Genomic DNA, 20,250 nt, shown 5'->3' with positions numbered 1-20,250 from the left:
GCCCCACCATGAGGAACTACACTTGCCCAACCAGATACTGTTACTGTCTGAGACTAGTATTTTATCCCTGTGAGGAATGACCACTCTGCTTTTTTAGACTTTTCAGCAGAAAAACCACTTGCGAAAAGCACATCCTCATGTCCAATTCTATGTGATCTGAAAAACTGACACAGGAGACTGTATCCAGAACCCAAAGGGAGAACTCCTTTAAAGACATGGGTGTCCCCTTTGTCTCCGGGAAAAGCAAGAGAAATTGAGAGTAGTAGGCCGGCGACAGGTAGCACCTGTCCCACCTCCCACGTGCCCTCCCCAGAAGACGCCCAGCTTGTGCAGACGATTAACATATATTCCTCTTAAACGAAAGAATAAATGAATGAATGGAAAATGAATGAAGAAAACAGAGGAAGTGAAGGAAGGAAAGAATGCATGGCATTAATACATGAAATGAAGGGAGGGGGAAAGAGTGAATGAATGGACGGTTGGATGAATGAATGAATGGGTGAGTTAACGCAAGAGTGAGTCAGGACCGGGGAACCCCTGACTCGGAGCCAGTGCAGAGGGCGGGGTAAGGGGGATTCCGAAGGGCGGGGCCTCCGTCCGGAAGCGCGGCGCCTGCCGGGGGCGGGGCCTGAGGGCGGGGCGAGCGAGCGCTTCTGACTGGGCTGCCCAGCTGCCCCGAGTAGCGGCTGCCGTGGACCCCGGCGGCGCTCCGAGCCTCATCCACGCTTCTCGCCGACCCCCGCAGGCCCCCCAGCAGCCTGGGAAGGAGGCCATTTCGGGTCCCGCACCCGCTCTGCCAGGCGGACCTGCAACCCGGAAAGGCGGCGAGGAGTCGGATCCTGCTGGGACCGGGCCCGGCGGGCCGGCGCCGCGGGGATGTCGGAGGCGCGGAAGGGGCCGGACGAGACCGATGAGAACCAGTATGACTCGGGCATCGAGTCTCTGCGCTCCCTGCGCTCCCTGCCCGAGTCCACCCCGCGCCCAGTCTCGGGGCCCTCAGACGGCGGGGGCCCCCAGCCCTGGATTCATCCTCCGGGAACCGCCAAGGAGCCAGAGGAGAAGGAAGACACGGACGGGGAGCGGGCTGACTCCACCTACGGCTCCTCATCGCTCACCGAGCCCCTGTCCTTATCGGGGGACCCCAGGACCGAGGACGCAGTTTCAGACTCACCGCTCCCCGCCGCCGGGGCGCTGAGCCCTCAGCAGCTGGAAGCACTCACGTACATTTCCGAGGACGGAGACACGTGAGTATGGGGGCTAGGGTAAGAGAGGACCCCTTCCTCCTTTCCAGTGCTAACTCGGGGCCTTCCCCAGGAGCCGGGCAACAGGCCGGGCATTCCCTTTGTGAGGATCCCTAAAGGCACCAGCTCTGGAAGGGGCGGTCCCCACTCTCTCTTTCAAACTGAACTCTCAACCCACTTTTGAGCTGTAGCCAGACCCAGTCCAGAGGACCTGGCATCGTCTGTCTGCCCCACCTTTTGGCAGGGCCCTTACCAGGCACCTGGAACCCAGCTAGCATCTTGGAAATCTACCAGTAACCCATCCCGGGGAAGAGAAAATTCCCCTGACCAGCCTAGTTTTGTTTTGTTTTGTTTTTCTTGCTGGGGGACAGGGCATCCTTGTTTGCTTAATATCTGGGATTCCCGGCCTCTGACCTCAGAATGCCCTGTCTCAAAGAACAAGAGGGGCCAGTTACAGGCTGCCAGTGGGCCCAGGAAGCTGGGGTCCGACGTGCTGCCAGGGTGCATGGCTGAGGCTGGCCTGTGGAGTAAGTGAGCCAGGCTGGGGCACTCTTGCCCCAGCAGACAGACAGGCGGCTGGCTACCCCAGCTAACTTCCTCCTCTGTTGAGAAAGGGGAAGTGAGGGCTAGAGTCAGCCTTACCGACACTCTCCACCTCCTGAGCCCTACAAATCCCCCTCACTGTCCTGTGTGACCCCTTCACTTCGTCCTTCCTCCCCAGGCCCAGGTGGAGCTTGGTGGAGACTGGGCTGGGGTGAGGGTGGGGGGGTCAGAGGGGCAGTTGAAGTAAGAGGCAGTTGTGTGGTAGGGGCTGGCCAGGTGAGGATTCGCCCTTCAGGAAGAAAAGACTGACGAGAGGGGGGGTGGCTGGGATTTGGGGATGGGAAACAGAGTGGAGGGGGGCTGGGGTCCTGGACCTGGGATGCTGGAATGAACCGGGATGAGGAGGCGGGAGCTCTCTGTCTTGATCTGCTTTTTTGGAGATGCAAAGGTCCTGGCTGGCCTCTGACAGAGACAGACTCTGGACCCACTGGGTGACCCTAGACCTTTTTGTCCTCTGTGCCTAGAGATCACCAGCTCTCAGGCTCACAACCAAGATTGTGCGGGCTCTGTGCAGAATACCTGTGGTTGACCTTTGACCCGTGGAGTGGAGGCTTCTGCCCTGCCCCCCTTGCTTAGCCTCTCAGTCCCAGCTTTAATTGCCTCTAGTTAGAGACAGATGTGGAATCTAGACCTGGGGGCGGGGGGAGGGAGGGAGGTGTCAAGACCCCCCAGGGAGTTCCCTGAGAGGAGAGGGCACTTTCTTCCCTCTGGAGGTGTCTGGGCTGTGGACATATGGAAATGGGAAGAGGAAGTGGGAGGAGGGAGACTGAGGGAGAGAGGGAGGTGGCTGCAGGAATGTGACCAGAGAGCAGGCCCTGGCCGAGGGGATTTCCAGCGCGGTTCCTCCCTCCCTCCCTCCGTCACTCTCTCCTGGGCCTCGCCAGCCACCAAAGCCCGCCCCCCCTCCTGCCCCAAGCAGCCCCCTCCCCAGCCCAGACGGGCCTTTCAGCCAGGCTTCCCCCTGACAAATGCCCCAGCAGCTGCCCGCCCCGGCCTAGACCCTCCGGCTCTGGCTTTCATTTTCCCCACCTGATGTGGGGAAACCCCAGGGCTGGAACTTCCCCTCCTGGCCGCCCCAGGTTAAGGCTCTTTATCCCCCACACCAAGCGCACATTTTCTGCACTGCACAGTCCTCCTCTCAGAGGCACACGCAGGAGCGGGGCCCCAGGTCAGGCCCTGTCCCGGCCCTGCTGTCTGAAGAATGGCCCTCTGGCTGGCCCGTGGAGGGCAGCAGAAGAGGGTGCTACTCTGTCTCCTTGCTTCTCTTCCAAGCGCTTCTGTCTCCTCTCTTTCGGGAGGTGTTTATGAGGGGACAGCGGGTGACCCCACCCCTGCCCTCTCTGCCCTCCCCACTGAGGGGGGCAGAGGTGGGGAGCCCAGCTCTGGAAACCACCTCTGTGCTACCCCAGCGGCTTTCAGTTTGGCTTTGAGCTGCAGCTGCCTGGTGGGGGCCCCAGGGGGCCAGAGGGGAGCGGGGTGTGGGCAGGGTGGACAGGAAGGACCTTGTCCCGTCAGCACCCTGCCCACATTCTCACTCAGCCAAGACCCTCCCAAAGGCCAGAGATGGGAACTTGGAGCTTCCACCCTCGGGATCCTGGCTTCCCACAGCAACCCTCACTTCCTGGCCCGAACTCTCACTTCCTGCACCTACCCTCTGGGTGGCAACTTAGACACTGATGGGTTCCTTCTAACCCCAGAACCCCGGCCCACTCTGTGTGGCCTGAGCCCTGACCCCACACCTTGCCTCTGCCTCCCAGGCTGATCCACCTGGCGGTGATTCACGAGGCCCCCGCTGTGCTGCTGTATTGCCTGGCTCTACTGCCCCAGGAGGTCCTGGACATTCAGAACAACCTTTACCAGGTGGGTGGAGATGGTGGGCTGACCAGATAACCTATGTCTGCCCCAGCAGCCATCCCCAGCCACCAGAAAGCATCCTTTGGCTGCTCCCTCAGGGAACCATATGCCAGACACTGGGCAAGAAGCTGAGGACAGACAGACAAGTAGGAAACAGACTCTGCCCACAAGGTGCTCAAGCCTGGCCTAGAGGACTCGTGTCAACAGCTAATGACACAGCACGGTGACAAGAGTGGTGACCGAGACACATACCAGCTGCTGTGGGAACCACTGTGGGAAGCAGCCAGGGAAGGTGTTAATACAGGACATGATGTCTGCAGGGAGCATTCAAGGAGTGTGCCGGGCAGAGCCTGCGCGATGCCTCTGTCGCCTCCTGCTGAGACCTCAGCCCCTCACCTAGGATAACAGGCTTCCCCAGAAGATGAGAAGCTAGATTCTGCTCCCACCATCACCATCACACCCTGTCCCTCCCTGCCCCAGCTCTGTTCTTTCTCCGGGGCCGGGGGTTGGGGGTGGGGTGGTGCTAAGGGGACTTAAAGAGTAGCAGGGGGCCACTTGCCTCACCCTACCTCCAGAATCGGGGCCCCGAGAGTTTGATAGGGGATAACAGAAGGAAGACCAGGGCCATAGCCTTTATAAGCATTCCTCAAAGAAGGGGCTGGCTGCTGGCAATTCCCATGCCCACCCTGGCAGGTTCCCAGAGGTTGCAGCACGTTGCAGCCACCCCGTGACCCTTTCTTTGTGCCTGCAGACAGCACTCCATCTGGCTGTACATCTGGACCAGCCAGGTGCAGTTCGGGCCCTGGTGCTGAAGGGGGCCAGCCGGGTGCTGCAGGACCGGCACGGCGACACAGCCCTGCATGTGGCCTGCCAGCGCCAACACCTGGCCTGTGCACGCTGCCTACTGGAGGGGCAGCCAGAGCCGGGCAGAGGACCACCTCACTCCTTGGACCTCCAGCTGCAAAACTGGCAAGGTACAGGTGGCCTCAGGGCCCCTGGGAGGAGGAGGGGACAGGAGACGGGGACCCCACTCTCAGGGAAGGGAGGGCCACAGCTTGTCTATTGATACATCTCCAGTTCTAAGCACACAGGTACTCAGAATACCTTTGTTGAATGAAGGAGTGAATGAATGAATGGTTTCTGGTTAGAATTTATGGAGAACGTATTACATGCTAAGCAGAGAGCTCAACTTTGCCCTCAAGATGTACAGTTTGGGGGGCTTCCTTGGTGGCTCAGTGATAAAGAATTCTCCTGCCAGTGCAGGAGACACGGGTTCGATCCCTGATCTGGGAAGATCCCATATGTCGTGGAACAACTAAGCCCAAGAGCACCAACTACTGAGACTGTGCTTTAGAGCCTGGGAACTACAACTGTTGAGCCCATGTGCCACAACTTCTGAAGTCCGTGTGCCCTAGAGTCTGTGCTCTGCAACAAGAGAAGCCACCACGATAAGAAGCTGTAGCGCTGTAACTAGCAGAGTAGCCCCTGTTCACTACAACTAGAGAAAAGCCCGCGCAACAACGAAGACCCTGGCCCAGCCAAAAACAAATCAATAGATAAAATTATAAAAAAAGAAAAAAGATATTCAGTTTGACAGAGATTAGATGAACTCCTTAATCCATTCAACAAAAAGGTACTGAGAACTTTCTCTGTACCAGACATTATTGTAGGAGCCAGACCTGTGTCTGTGAGTAAAACAAGAGAATATCTGAGACAAGCAATAAACATAAGAAGTGAGTTCTCTGGCAGATTAACAGGCAGTCACTGCTGCCTGGGGACAGGAGAGCCAGGTGAGGGGGCTTAAGTAGGGGGTGGTGGGGCTTGATGGCATTTTTAAACAGAGGGGTCAGGGAGAACCCTCATGGAGCAGGGACATTTGAGCAGAGACTTGAAAGAGATGAAGGATGTGAATTTGCATCGAGTTCTCAAGAAGAGAGGTAGCACAAAGACTAGGGGGGCTTATGGAAGGAGGAGGCCCCCGGGGAGGGGCTGGGGGCCTGAGGATCCCTAGAGCTCTGAGGAAGGTGACTTTTAGAAGGGGCCCAAAGGCGGGTAGAGTTTTACAAAAAGACTGTGTGTGTGCGCGGACAGGGGAGGACACTATGTGGTGGGGGAGGGTGTGTGTATGGGGGGGGGGGGGGTGTCACTCAGCAACCTGACTCCCGAAGCGTGAAAGTTTCAATAACATGACTGAAAAGGTGGAAACTTTGAGTTCCTTTCCCCCCAGACTTTTGAGGGGTTTTTTGGGTTTGTGTTTTAACAGTCTTGTGATCAGAGGCACTGAGTAGGCAGGGACAGGGCGGGGGGGTCCCTTGGGGCTGAGGGGTAAGGGAGGTCCCTGAAGAAAGGGAGAGCGAGCTGGCAGATGCAGCCCCCACCTTCACCCCATCCTCCCCATCTCAGGTCTAGCCTGTCTCCACATCGCCACCCTGCAGAGGAACCGGCCACTCATGGAACTGCTGCTTCAGAACGGAGCTGACATTGATGTGCAGGTGAGGTGGCCCATCAGAGAGCTGCCGGGCCCAGGGCCCAGGCACGGGGCCCCTCTTCTTAGAGGCATGCCCCCTCTGAGGGCCTTGGCTGACATCCTTCTCCCCCCCGCAGGAGGGCACGAGTGGGAAGACAGCGCTGCACCTGGCCGTGGAGACCCAGGAGCGGGGTCTGGTGCAATTCCTCCTCCAGGCGGGTGCCCGGGTGGACGCCCGCATGCTCAATGGCTGCACGCCCCTGCACCTGGCGGCAGGCCGGGGCCTCAGCAGCATCTCGTCCACCCTGTGCGAGGCAGGTGCTGACTCCCTGCTGCGAAACGTGGAGGATGAGACTCCCCAGGACCTGGCTGAGGATGTAAGAGGCAGACACTCAGCTCTGCTGTCCAGGGCCTCCCACATCCCTACTGGAGACAGGAGCTATCACAGCTGAAAGGGCCAAGGAGTTAGGAGCCTGGGGTTGTAATCCACGACTCTGCCACTCTCTCAGCCTGTGTTCTCAGGACCCAGGGCCCGAACTTGGGACTCCTGCAGGAGCCATGCAGCTAAAGCGGGCTGGGTGTAAGACAGCCAGGTGCTGGGGCCTGCAGGAAACCAGTCTTTTGTCTGAGGGTCACTCGCTCTACTCAGCTTCAGCAGATTCTCGCAGCAGAGGAAGACGGACCCAGTATTTCCAGATCTTGGATTTTTTTTAAAGAGAGATAAAACCTAAAGTTTGTGTAGAATCTTTCCCATTTTTAAATATTTGATGAAAAAAAAAATTCAAAATGTTTTGTCAGTGCCCTCTCTCGACACCCTCCGCTCCCAAAACGAAAGCCAAAACAGGCCCCAGTTGCCCAGATAGACCACTGTTTGGGGGATTAGTAGGAAGATTTGCTCCCTGATGTCCTTCAGGGATCACTTGGTGGGGAGGAGAGGGCCTAATGGGTCTCCCAGCTTCCTTCCCCCACTGCCGCCTCTGTCCACCAGCCCTGATCTTGCTTCTCTCCATTCCTTTCCTCAGCCCTTTGCCCTGTTGCCCTTTGACGACCTGAAGATCTCCGGGAAGCCACTGCTGTGTGCTGACTGAAGCCGGGACACGCTCTCGGACCCCGGATGCTCCCCCTCTTCCCATCTGGAAGCTGGAGCCACAGCTGCTGCAGTCTGGGCCCAGGCCGTGTGTCCTGGGAACTGCTAAGGCCAGAGCCTGGGGCCAGCACAGTCTTAAGCTGAGAGGAACCATCCCAAGTGAGAGAGCCAGTCTGGAAGGAAGAGCTTCGGAGTGGATAGAAGATTCCTCAAAGCCCCAGGCAGCGTGGGCGAAGCCTGTTGGCCTCTGTCGAAGATGGCAGGGCTCTCGTCTCTCCCACATGGGGTCAGCCTGAAGCTGCCAACCAGTTAAGACAACATGGACTCTTCCAAATGAGGAGAGATACTGAACTGTGAGTGAGCAGGGCCCCGAAGGGTTCCAGCTCTCTGTGGAGGAGGACTCTGAAACACTGTTGCTTAAAGACTTCACACAGAAGGCCCTGAACTTCTGGGGATGGGGAAGTTTCAATAACATGACACTAAAACGGCAGAAACTTTTAACTCCCACCCCCACCCCCAGTTGTTTGCGTGTGTGTGCGTGCGTGCATGTGTGCACTGGGGATTTCTAGACAGACCTGTCCTGTGACCTTGTGGTGAAGGCAGAGAGAAGGAAATTGGTACTTGAGCAGTGTAGGGCCTTGCCAGGGAGGGTAGGGAGGCTGATGGTCCTCAGCCCTCTCTGTTCAGCCCAGACTCTTGCCCTTTCTGTGGAAATGTAGAGGATGGAGGAAGAGAAAGAGGAGTGAGAAGATGCAAGTGGGAGCCTCATCACAGCCCTGGAAGAGCCTGGGGAGAAGGGCTAGTCTGTGAAGAGTACACGAGGGAGCGTGGCTTTGTATGTTTTTTTCTCTCATTCCACATGTTTGAGGCATCTATTAGGTCAGGCTTATGCTGTGATAGAATTTGGGGAATAAAGCAATACAGTTTCTGACCATTTAGAGATTATAGTCTAGTGAGTGAGACAGATATTAAAATCATAAACATCTAAATATGTAATTGCAAGTTGCAATGGAAGGAGAAGCTCGTGGGAGGGAGAATGATGGACTGGGTGGAGGGCCATACTTGGTGGTCAGGGGAGGCCTGAGTAGGGGACACGTTCTCAGTTGCTCAGTCGTGTCTGACTGTGACCCATGTACTGTAGTCCACCAGGCTCCTTTCCATGGGATTCTCCAGGCAAGAATGCTGGAGGGGGTTGCCATTTCCTCCTCCAGGGGACCTTCCTGAGCCAGGGATCGAACCTGCATCTCCTGTGTCTCGACTTGCATTGGCAGGTGGATTCTTTACCACTGAGCCACCTGGGAAGCTGCAGGAGGGGACAGGGGAGAGCTTCCCTGGGGAAAGGTTTTTTGGTGAATTAGTAGAACCGGGAGCAAGCCAGTACGAATCTGCAGGGAATGGGTGAGTGGGCGAGGTACACGGAGGACAGGTCATGCACATCCTCAAAGGTCATGGGGATGGGGGAGCAGGACCGGCCCAAGCCCCCAAAGCAAGTAGACATCTTCCTGCCAGAAAACGGGGAAGCGGTAACATAAGGGGGGATGTTAAAACGGTAACATAACGGGTATATACTTGGAATGCAGAACCTCCATATCCGCGTCCCTAGGACGGCAGTGGTCACCGCCACCTCCAGGCCGGTGGACAGGGCTGCGGGCGATGACGAAGCGGAGGTGGCACCGGGCTCCTGCGCGCCGAGCCTCGTCTGCCGCCGGGCCGCGAGGGGGCGCTATGGCCCAGCGGCGGCCCGGGGCGCTGCATGGTCGCGGCCGGGGGCGGAGGGGGGACCGCGGGAGGGAGGCGGGAAGAGCGTTGCACTTCCGCTGGCCGGCGGCTCCTGGAGGCCACTGTGGGAGCGGAGGGAGCGCGCGGCCCGGGGCCCCGCAGTCCCCGGCCCCCCCTCCGCCCCACGCAGCCGGGACCATGGACCCCAGGTGGGGACTAGGGGGTGGGGGGGAGCGGCGAGCCCACGTGACCGAGCCCCGCGACACGTGACCGCCGATCCTCCGCGCGCGCGGGGGGCCGGGCGGGGTCCCAGCTCCCGGGCGGGTGGCCGGCCTAGCGCCGCCCGGAGCTGGCGCGGGTGGCGACGCGCCGTGGCCTTGTGCTTCTCGGGGCCTCCAGGAGGGTCGGGAGGGACCCTGGATCTTTGGGAGCTCCGAGGGCGGGATCGGGGGGCGCCGCGCCTCTAACCGGAGCGGCCGGCGGGCGCTGGAGGGAACAGAGGGAACCTGTGTGGCCGGAGGGGCGGGTCCGCTCTTGAGGACGGAGGGAGCCCAGCCTGGCCCGCGCCGCCCTCCACCCCACCCCCCCCTCCCAACCCGGGAGAGAGAGAGGCTCTTTGTCCGTGCTGGGCTGCAGCTGAGGGGGGCGGGGAGGAGGCTCTGGGCCCTTCTCCAGTGTCGTCTCCTCTGGAGGGCCCAGAGGGTGAGGAGCTGTACTCTGATCTTGGTGCCCGCAGGTGGTGGGCAGTGGTGGTGCTGGCTGCGCTGCCCTCCCTGGGGGCAGGTGGGGAGAAGAACCCCGAAGCCCCTCCGGAGTCATGGACACAGCTCTGGTTCTTCCGCTTTTTGGTGAACGCGGCTGGCTATGCAAGCTTTATGGTACCTGGCTACCTGCTGGTGCAGTACTTCAGGCGGAAGAATTACTTGGAAACAGGTGTGTGGGGAAAGGGTGGGGGAAGTGTGCTTGCTCTAGATTAAAAATTAGGAGAGTTGGCCGGCAGTGCAAAGGGGATGGGCTTTGGCACGGGAGGCAGGGCCGGCTGGCGGCAGTGGGGAAGATGAAGTGCTGGGAAAAGTTTCTGTTTCACCTTGTGCACTTTCTCCAGGTAGGGGTCTTTGCTTCCCCCTGGTGAAAACGTGTGTGTTTGGCAATGAGCCCAAGGCCCCGGATGAGGTTCCCCTGGCTGCCCGGGCAGAGCCAGTGGAGACCAGTCCCACTTGGCAGGCCCTGAAGCTGCTGTTCTGTGCCTCGGGTCTCCAGGTAGGTAGGTGGGCTCTGCTGCTTTCCCTGGGTGGGGTCCCCGAGGAGCCAGCATGCTCACCCCACCAGTCCCAGCAGTTGGCTGGTGGCTGTGTTTGTGTGTTCTACCAGAGGCATACCATCATCTTAGGGGTGGTTGGAGGAAACACTGTCTTTTCTTTCCTATTTTCTCACCCTCTGGGATTCTTCCCTTCCTCCTCTACTGTATGTAAGACGGACACTGAGACGCTGACCCCATGGCATGTTGGAGTGGGCACTTCTGTTTCCACCTTGTATGCTAAGTTGGACTCATGGGTGTCCGATCTTTGTTAAAAAGTCTAGGCCCCTGGAATTGGTTGAAAATAGAGAAGAAAATACTTGGGATGGAGTCAGCTCTGACATACTCTATTGTGGGGACAAACAGGGTCTGGTCAGTCTTAAAGCATTAATCATTGTGTTTCACACACACTTGATTCTCAACAAGGTGAGTCCAGGTTTGGGAGAGAAGAGGCAAGTAACTTGTTACTACAGAGAGTTACGGTGTCCATCTTAATCATTTTCAACATCATCCTGAGAAAGGAGGAGGTGGTCAGGATGCTTTGGGGCCTGCCTGCTGTTTCCTTCTCTTGTGTATCTTCTCCGCTGTCTCTGCCCTGCCCTGCCAAGGTGTCTTATCTGACGTGGGGAGTGCTGCAGGAAAGAGTGATGACCCGCAGCTATGGAGCCACAGCCACATCGCCAGGCGAGCGCTTCTCCGACTCTCAGTTCCTGGTGCTCATGAACCGCATCCTGGCCCTGATGGTGGCTGGCGTCTACTGCATCTTATGCAAGCAGCCCCGGCATGGGGCACCCATGTATCGGTACTCCTTTGCCAGCCTGTCGAATGTGCTCAGCAGCTGGTGCCAGTACGAAGCTCTCAAGTTCGTCAGCTTCCCTACCCAGGTGCTGGCCAAGGCCTCCAAGGTGATCCCCGTTATGCTGATGGGAAAACTGGTGTCTCGGCGCAGCTATGAGCACTGGGAATATCTGACGGCTGGCCTCATCTCCATCGGGGTTAGCATGTTCCTGCTGTCCAGCGGACCGGAGCCCCACAGCTCGCCGGCCACCACGCTCTCAGGCCTCATCCTGTTGGCAGGCTACATTGCCTTCGACAGCTTCACCTCCAACTGGCAGGACGCCCTGTTCGCCTATAAGATGTCATCGGTGCAGATGATGTTTGGGGTCAACCTCTTCTCCTGCCTCTTCACAGTGGGCTCCCTGCTAGAGCAGGGGGCCCTCCTGGAGGGCATCCGCTTCATGGGGCGACACAGCGAGTTCGCAGCGCACACCCTGCTGCTGTCCATCTGCTCTGCGTGTGGCCAGCTCTTCATTTTTTACACCATTGGGCAGTTTGGGGCTGCCGTCTTCACCATCATCATGACCCTCCGCCAGGCCTTTGCCATCCTCCTCTCCTGCCTCCTCTACGGCCACACTGTCACTGTGGTGGGGGGCCTGGGAGTGGCTGTGGTCTTTGCTGCCCTCCTGCTCCGGGTCTATGCCCGGGGCCGTCTAAAGCAGCGGGGAAAGAAGGCCATGCCAGTCGAGTCATCTGTGCAGAAGGTTTAAGGGCCCAAGGGATGACTAGGGCCCGCTCACTGTACCAGTTTTTCTCTCCTACTGTCACTTCTCGGAGGCAGCTGGCTCCAGGGCACAATGCAGGTTTCTCTACCAGCGCTGCAGCAGGGGGCAGGGAGCCCAGGAGGCGGCCTTCCCCGTTGCCTTAAGTCACCAAGCCTCCAGTGGGCAGGGTTCTTCCCAGGGTGGAGAGAACAGTGGGGGACTGAGAAGGTGGAGGGGCCTTCCGAAGCCCCTCCCTTCTCCGGTTCCCCGAAGTCTTGCCCTGGAGGCTCTGCTCTTGCCCTGCCCTGACTACTACACTTTCAGACTCCGAGACATGCGTTTCTTACTTCGGTGAGAGGCACAGGTGTAGGCTCCCGATGCTGCTTTCCCAGGAGAGAGAGTGAGCGATGGTGCTGTGCTGGGCGAGGGGTTGGGAATCCTGCCCGGCACCACCAGCCCCCTGCTCCTGGATCCCTAGGCTCTGCCCTACAAACCAGTTGCAGGTTTTGGTACTTTGGAAATATAACTTTTGCTCTTATGATTTATTTTATTAAATTAAATTGCTGCAGTGGGTCTGGTCCTGTGTTTTGGTTGACTAAGTACAAACTTTGAACTTCAGATACCTAAAACTTCCATTAGCTCAGAACAGCCTACAATTGCTGTTTTACGAGTGTCAAATGTTTAACTTGTTTAAATACTGAAAGTGAAAAAAAAAAAAAAACCCAGTGGTTGTTAACATGTACCATTTCTTTGTCCTTGTTTGTGGCTTGGTGGCTGACTGGAAACTGCAGCTCAATGCCCAGCAACACCAGTGAAGGTATACTATCAGCCCAGGAAAAGATCAAAACTCAGAAAGTACTGAATGTATGGTTTTGTACTACCATAGTAAACTCAAATTTTGAGTGAAAGATCCTCTGTATGTGCTCAGCTTAGCAAAGGGACTTTTCAAAGTGTTACGTGCTAAGTTGCTTCAGTTATGGTCAATTCTGTGACCCTATGGACCATAGCCCACCAGGTTCTTCTGTCCATGTAATTCCCCAAGCAACAATGCTGGAATGGGTTGCCATTCCCTTCTCCAGGGGATCTTCCCGACCCAGGGATTGGATCCAGGTTTCTTACGGTCTCCTGCATTGGCAGGTGGGTTCTTTACCACTATACCACTCACCTTCAGTGTTCATCATTATTTTTAAACAATTGTAGCCAATTCAGTGTTAATTTCTGCTGCACAGCAGTGATTGTTTCACAGTATTTTTTCCACTATGGTTTATAACAGGATACTGAATGTAGTTCTCTGGAGGACTTCTACATAGGAAAACTTAGGCCAGCTGACCCCAGCGCCCTATTCTGTCACCATCTCAACCACCAGTCTGTTCTTCATGATTTGATTCAGGGATTCATTACATTTTCTACATATATCCCACATAGGTGGTTATCAAGTGGTATTTGTCTTCCCTGTTAGTATAACCTCCAGTTGCATTACTTTGTTTTTAATGGTTGAGGAGTAGTTCACCGTATATGTGTACATCTTCACCTGTCAATGACCATGTGTCCACTCGACTACTGTCAGTAGTGCTGCTGTGAACACAGGGGTGTAGGGTTTTTTTTTTCGATGTTTTCTTTGGATGTTATGTCCCAGAGTGGGACTGCCATTTTCAGTTTTCTGAGGAACCTCGTTTTCCACTGTGGCTGCACCAAGTTTGGACCAACAGAATCCCAGTCCCATCCACAGCATAGGAAGGTTCCCTCCAGCATGTGAGTGCAGCTTTTACACGATGGCCGTTCAGACCCATGTGTGGTAGTACATCATTTTGGTTTACATTTCTCAAATGAGCATCTTGAACATCTTTTCATGGATCTACTGGACACCTGTCTTAAGAGAAATGTCTGTTCTTTGTCCATTTTTTGACTGAGTTAAACGAGCCATTGTGGAAATTTAGCCTATGTCCACTGCATCATTTGCAATTATTTCCTCCCACTTTTGACTACAGCTCATTTTGTTTTTGACTTCTAAATTTACCTGTGATGGTTTTAATGTCTTCTCATGTACCATAACTGGGCTTCCCTGGTGGCTCAGCTGATAAAAAAGAATCTGCATGCAATGCAGGAGACCTGGGTGGGGAAGATCCCCTGGAGAAGGGAACGGCTACCCACTCCAATGTTCTGGCCTTGAGAATTCCATGGACTATATAATCCACAGGGGTCTCAAGAGTCAGACAAAACTGAGCGGACATGGCTGAGCAATTTCGACTTTCACTTTATGTAACGTGTTATCTATACTCAGGATGATGGCAGGTTAAGATTTGTGAAGGGATACATACAGGATAACTCCAAACGCAGCACTGTATATACTTAAATCTACGAAAGCAGAACTGTGTAAAAAACCTGCATCTTCTTTATTTTTAATACTTTAATTTCAGAACAAAATAAACAAAACACAACACACAACATTCAAACCCCATGTCAAACGTGGAAAGGGACAGGGCTTGAGGCCCATGTATCCTGCCTTAGAAGGAAACAAATAAAACCACTAGACATCAGCAGAGGGAACCACATGGGCCAGAGCCACTGGGGCTGCTGCTTCGGGAGCCACGGGGACGCTATACAGAGGGAGCAGTCTGCAGGGGAAAACTCCTAATCTACTTCTTCCATGCGAGAGGCGTCCTCGTCACCCTCAAGGGGGGGAATCTCATCAGGAACAGCAGCACTGGGCTCCTCTGCCGTCACCTCATCTTCATCAATGCCTAAGAGCAGGAAAGAAACCATTTCAGACAAGTCTTCAAAAGTGCCCGACACCCCTTACTACTTGAGAGGACACGCATACTCACCCAGGCCAAGCTTTATCATGCGGTAGATGCGGTTGGAGTGGGTCTGCGGGTCCTCGAGCGAGAAGCCAGAGGAGAGCAGTGCAGTTTCGAACAGCAGCACCACCAGGTCCTTGACAGCCTTGTCGTTTTTGTCCGCCTCTGCCTTCTGCCGCAGGGTCTCCACGATGGGGTGGTCAGGATTGATCTCCAGGTGCTTTTTGGCCATCATGTAGCCCATGGTCGAGTTGTCCCGAAGTGCCTGGGCTTTCATTATACGCTCCATGTTGGCTGTCCAGCCATAGGTGCTCGTCACAATGCAGCAGGGTGAAGACACGAGCCTGTTGGAGATCGTCACCTGAGGGCAGTCACAGAAACTTGTTATACTGAATCAAATTACCACCTCAAGGCAAAGATGGTTACCTACTACTCTTCAGGGGAAAAATGTGTCATCTTTGGCAAATTCTATAGAAACACCAACCTTAAGAGAACAAAAAGTAGAATGGCACTGAACAAATCAGGCTGCCTAAACCACTGACTGTGTAGCAGCCAAAGATGGAAGGAAACCTCTCTGAAGGCATCTCTTACAAGGTAACTTAGCTTCATAATGGCTTACCTTCTCCACCTTCTTATCCAAGATCTCTTTCATGAGTTTGCAGAGGTTCTCAAACTTGGCCTTGCTCTCTTCCATCTTCTTCTTCTCCTCCTCGTCCTCAGGCAGCTCCAGGCCCTCCTTGGTCACGGAGACCAGACTCTTCCCATCAAACTCCTTGAGCTGCTGCACACAGTACTCATCGATGGGCTCCGTCATGTACACCACCTCAAAGCCCCGCTTCCGCACGCGCTCCACAAACGCAGAGTTGGCAACCTGCTCTTTGCTCTCACCTGTAGGATTACTCAGTGTGACTCAAAGGCCAAAATGCCTCATCCTGCCAGTTCCCCAAGACCCTTGAGTGTTCTCCCCACACCTCTCAAAAAAGGCTTTGATCAGACCCAGATTCCAACGCACCAGTGATGTAATAGATGGACTTCTGGGTCTCCTTCATGCGAGACACATATTCTGAGAGAGAAGTCATCTCGTCTCCAGACTGGGACGTGTGATAGCGCAACAGCTCAGAAAGGCGTCGCCGGTTAGTGGAGTCCTCGTGGATTCCAAGCTTTATGGGTGGGGAAAAAATCATTTTGTTAAGAAGTAACTTATCCTCCAAGTGAATTAGAGAAAAAAAAAATCCATTATAATTATTAAGCAAATACTTCCTGCTTACCTTTAGGTTTTTAGAGAATGCCTCATAGAATTTCTTGTAGTTCTCCTTGTCTTCTGCTAGCTCAGAGAAGAGCTCAAGGCACTTCTTAACAATGTTCTTACGAATAACCTTCAAGATTTTGCTCTGCTGGAGCATTTCTCGGGAGATGTTCAGAGGAAGGTCTTCAGAGTCAACCACCCCACGGATGAAGTCTGAAATCAAATATGGAAGCTGGGTTTTAAAGATACAGGAGTGGCGGGGATAAAGACAACAGGTATATAAGGTCATCTGGATTTAACAGAAGGACCGATTTTCTCACCAAACCTTCACTTGTTAGATAAAGACTCCAGTCCCCCTGAAAACGCTGAAACGAACTACATTAGGGCAAAAAGATAACTTACTGAGGTATTCCGGAATCAACTCATCACAGCTGTCCATGATGAACACACGGCGGACATACAGTTTGATGTTGTTCTTTTTCTTTTTGTTCTCGAAGAGATCAAAAGGAGCCCGACGGGGGATGAACAGCAGTGCTCTGAATTCCAATTGACCTTCTACAGAGAAGTGCTGAAAGAAATCCAAGATAAGCCAACTATGTAGTTCAAGACAAGAGTGGCTTTTTGTCCCAATACCAAAATGTCCAGTTCCTTGAAACAAAAATCTTCCTATCCCTGTAAAGAAGATTTAAGCCCCAATGCCCTAAATGAATCCAACATGGTACAAGCACTGTATAATCTTTGGGTCAAAGACTTCAGGTGGGTCAAGCTGCCAGAGACAGTGAGGTCACGGGGGAAGATGTCATTTCTCCACCCTGGAAGGGTCCATTAGCAAATAAACGCATAGCATTCACAGTTCCCAGCTACCAACCAGTTGCATAAGTTCCCTTTGTTCATATCAGCTCCTCCTATTGAGCCAACAAGTTAAGACGTCTTACCTTCACTGCCAAGTGATCTTCCCAGTCATTGGTAAGACTCTTGTAGAACTCGCCATATTCCTCTTGGGTGATGTCATCAGGGTTCCTGGTCCAAATGGGCTTGGTCTTGTTCAGTTCTTCCTGATCAATGTACTTCTCCTTTATCTTCTTTGTTTTCTTTTTCTTATCTTTGCCACTATCATCCTCCTCGTCTGAGCCCACATCTTCAATCTTAGGCTTCTCTTCATCATCTTTATCTTCCTCTTCTTTCTCACCTTTCTCTTCTTCAGCCTCATCATCACTGATTTCCTTCTCACGTTCTTTCTCCAGCTAGAAGTATCAAAGATGACAGTGTCAAGAGTACAAAAAAGCAAAAAAAAAAAAAACAAAACCCCCCCCAAAGTCCATGCAATTCTCTAAAGCAGCAGTTACCTGCACTTGAGTTACCAGTCCATACTCACATAAAGTGTGATGGGATAGCCTATGAACTGTGAGTGCTTCTTTACCACTTCTTTGACCCGCCTCTCTTCCAAGTACTCTGTTTGGTCTTCCTTCAGGTGGAGAATCACTTTGGTACCACGGCCAATAGGTTCACCTAGAAAGAATCAACCAGAACAGAGTGTAAGGAACTAAAGAAACGCAGAACTGTAACTGCTTTACACACACAGTGCAAGAGCTTCATTACTGTTTCCCCAGACACCGTAACAGGAATGCTAACTCACCATGGTCAGCACGGACAGTGAAGGAACCCCCAGCAGAAGACTCCCAAGCATACTGTTCATCATCGTTATGCTTTGTGATCACAACCACTTTCTCTGCCACTAAGTAGGCAGAGTAGAAGCCCACACCAAATTGCCCAATCATGGAGATGTCTGCACCAGCCTGCCAAAAAGTTTAAAAAAGTCAAACTCAAGTTTCAAAGAAATGGCAAAGCAAACACCAATAATATAAATGGGGTGTGCCTAACTAACCACGTACCTGAAGAGCCTCCATAAACGCTTTAGTGCCAGACTTGGCAATGGTTCCCAAATTATTTACAAGATCAGCTTTGGTCATGCCAATGCCCGTGTCTACCAGAGTCAGAGTACGCTCCTGGGGGTTCGGGATGATGTCGATTTTCAGCTCTTTACCACTGTCCAATTTGGAAGGGTCTGTCAGGCTCTCATAGCGAATCTTGTCCAACGCCTGAAAGTACAAAATTGCAGTTTTACAATTCTGCTTCCTCAAATTCCATTTCACCCAAAAGAAAGTTTTTTAAATTCTCCAAACACCCTAATTCTGATTACCCCTTTAGCTTGTAGGTTGAAAATGACATCCAGTGGGTTACAGTACCCCATCTATCCACAGAGAGCAAGGCAATAGTTTTTGGAACGACAGTTAAGTTTATATCCCCTTTATCAGTAAACACCACAAAATGCCAAACCACTCCCACTTGGAGTACTTGAAAAACAAAAAACCAATATCAATGAAGACATTCAAGGCACTCACATCAGAAGCATTACTGATCAACTCCCGAAGAAAAATTTCCTTGTTGGAATAGAAGGTGTTGATAATAAGAGACATGAGTTGGGCAATTTCTGCCTGGAAGGCAAATGTCTCCACCTCCTCCTCTCCATGGTGCACTTCCTCGGGCATCTAAAATAAAAACGCAAGAATTTAAGACTCCTCAAGTTCACCCTCAGCCACAATACAGACTCTACTCAAGCTGTTTCGAGCTGGGTACTAAGACTGGAAAATCCTCCCCCTCTATCAATTTCAGGCAGCACCTTAGAAACAATGTGGGGAGGGGTGCGCCTAACACGTTGAACAAATTGCGTTAATATTTCTTGTATTTTGAAGCCAAACTGCCGTTAAGTGAATCACAGATCAGCACAATCTAGTTCATTTGTTAGGCACTCCAACCCAGGTATCTCGAACGCTTGAGGTAGACTCACACAAATTTAAATACGCAAATTACTGACTATAGTTCTATCTTCAAGGTAACTAGTTTCACATTAAAGGGCAATAATTTAAAACTGTCCTGCCATTAGATAACTCCAAAGAGATAATGTGGTACTGCTGCCTCCCCTAGGGAGCTGTCCCATAGAAACAGCTAACTCGAGATTGGCGGGATGCCCATCCAGGTGGGCTATTAAGACAAAGAACCGATAAAGCAAGGGCTCCGTCGTGACCCCTCAGCACACGTGACTGAAACTCAAGACCAAACCAAACACTAAGATGGTGGCCTTAGTCTGCGGGGCCGACTCTCGTCACGGCTGGACATGCGTCGACCACGCGAGGAGGGGGCGCCACCGCGCAGCCTCCCTTCGCCCCAGCATCCGGGCACCAGGGCGGGGCGCCGGGCTCCACAAGCTTCCAGAACAATCTCAGCTCTCAGCGAGGGGCGGGGGAAGGGATGTGCCCACGAATCCCAGAGCCTTCCCCCTCCGCTCGCCAGCCCCTCCTCCACCGAGACGCAGGAAAGATCTGGAAGGATGGAGGAAGCACGATATACGCTGCCGGCGACCGAAAACGGAGCTCGCCGCAGACCCTCACGGAAAAGCCCCGAACAAAAGGACTTTAAAAAAATTAGCGTCCTACAAAAGAAGTGGCACAACCTGGTCATGACCAGCCTTGCTGAGTCACAGCGGGCGCGCCCACCCGCCCCGCTCGGGGACCCTCCCGGGCCCCGTAGCCGCGTCCGGAAGTGGAGAGGCAAACATGGCAGCGTCCCGGGCCGGCGCGGCCACCACGTGCAGTGCCTACCCCTCCGCCCCATTCTGCGGCCCCACAAAACGACGCTTAATAGCTGCGGAAAAGCAGCCCCGCCGCCAACAGTAGAAAAGTGTCTTATTAAGAGCTCGCTCCCACCCCCCCCCCCGCCAGAGAAGAAATGGGAGCGTTACGCCAGAAGCCGCCCCAAAACAAGATGTAGGTCTCGGAAAGGAGGCATAGGCCGAAAGCTACGCGAAAGAACAAGCTACCTGAAAAGCCCAGATAAGACCGGAGCCTTACCTTCAAAGATAAGAATTACAGGTACTAGAGAACACCGAATGGGCAATGGCTGCCTCAGGCTCACTCGCCTCAAGAAGGCTGCACAGGGGTGACTCAAGAGAACGGCTGAGTGCCCCCAATCGCTTTATATAAGGCGAAGCACAGCGCAGCTGCCCGCCCCCGAATCCCTCCGCCTTAAAGGAGGATGCCTGTCGGCCGCGCACCTGCCGCCGCCCGCCCAGCCACCCACCCACCGTGACGTCACGGTCCAAAATAGGGGAGGGGGCCGTGAAAGGCGGGAGCCGCAGGCCCGGAGAGCTCACGTATTTACTGATGTTCACAGCCCCGTTTCCGAGCTCCAAAAACAGGACACCATCAGAAACAGATGTTGGGAGTGCTCATATAACATAGGCGGTGGAACTAGAGGCGAGGATTCCCCACTGACCTCTGTAAAAACCTGCAGGGCAGGCGTCTCCACTCCCGGGAGTCCCAGCCTCGGGACTAAGATCC

General features: G+C 54.0%; 3 protein-coding genes across 4 annotated transcripts; 2 read left to right on the top strand and 1 right to left on the bottom strand.

Moving 5' to 3' along the window:
• Nucleotides 1–629: 629 nt before the first annotated feature.
• Nucleotides 630–8,261, top strand: NFKBIE (NFKB inhibitor epsilon). Its single transcript, XM_043907615.1, has 6 exons — nt 630–1,244; nt 3,602–3,704; nt 4,450–4,672; nt 6,102–6,190; nt 6,303–6,542; nt 7,188–8,261. Exons 1-6 carry the CDS (start codon nt 877–879, stop codon nt 7,251–7,253), a joined length of 1,089 nt encoding a protein of 362 aa, XP_043763550.1. The 5' UTR covers nt 630–876; the 3' UTR covers nt 7,254–8,261.
• A 767-nt stretch (nt 8,262–9,028) lies between these two features.
• Nucleotides 9,029–12,377, top strand: SLC35B2 (solute carrier family 35 member B2). Its single transcript, XM_043907614.1, has 4 exons — nt 9,029–9,180; nt 9,708–9,904; nt 10,077–10,231; nt 10,877–12,377. The coding sequence occupies exons 1-4, from the start codon at nt 9,170–9,172 to the stop codon at nt 11,813–11,815; spliced, it is 1,302 nt and encodes a 433-aa protein (XP_043763549.1). The 5' UTR covers nt 9,029–9,169; the 3' UTR covers nt 11,816–12,377.
• A 1,802-nt stretch (nt 12,378–14,179) lies between these two features.
• Nucleotides 14,180–20,202, bottom strand: HSP90AB1 (heat shock protein 90 alpha family class B member 1). Of its 2 annotated transcripts, none has more exons than XM_043907612.1 (12): nt 20,186–20,202; nt 18,256–18,402; nt 17,746–17,952; nt 17,490–17,649; nt 17,229–17,362; nt 16,789–17,097; nt 16,256–16,421; nt 15,876–16,066; nt 15,620–15,767; nt 15,227–15,495; nt 14,635–14,968; nt 14,180–14,550 (listed from the first exon to the last, which is right to left on the bottom strand). In XM_043907612.1, the coding sequence occupies exons 2-12, from the start codon at nt 18,400–18,402 to the stop codon at nt 14,441–14,443; spliced, it is 2,175 nt and encodes a 724-aa protein (XP_043763547.1). In that variant the 5' UTR covers nt 20,186–20,202; the 3' UTR covers nt 14,180–14,440. The 2 variants fall into 2 exon arrangements, with proteins under 2 accessions (XP_043763547.1, XP_043763546.1); XM_043907611.1 differs by lacking the exon at nt 20,186–20,202 and adding an exon at nt 19,762–19,912.
• Between the last annotated feature and the right edge of the window lie 48 nt (nt 20,203–20,250).

The sequence above is a fragment of the Cervus elaphus genome, chromosome 7, assembly GCF_910594005.1.
Source record: "Cervus elaphus chromosome 7, mCerEla1.1, whole genome shotgun sequence".
Classification (NCBI taxonomy): Eukaryota; Metazoa; Chordata; class Mammalia; order Artiodactyla; family Cervidae; genus Cervus; species Cervus elaphus.
The sequence above is the reverse complement of the archived record's forward strand: the minus strand, read 5'-3'. Positions and strand labels throughout refer to the sequence as shown.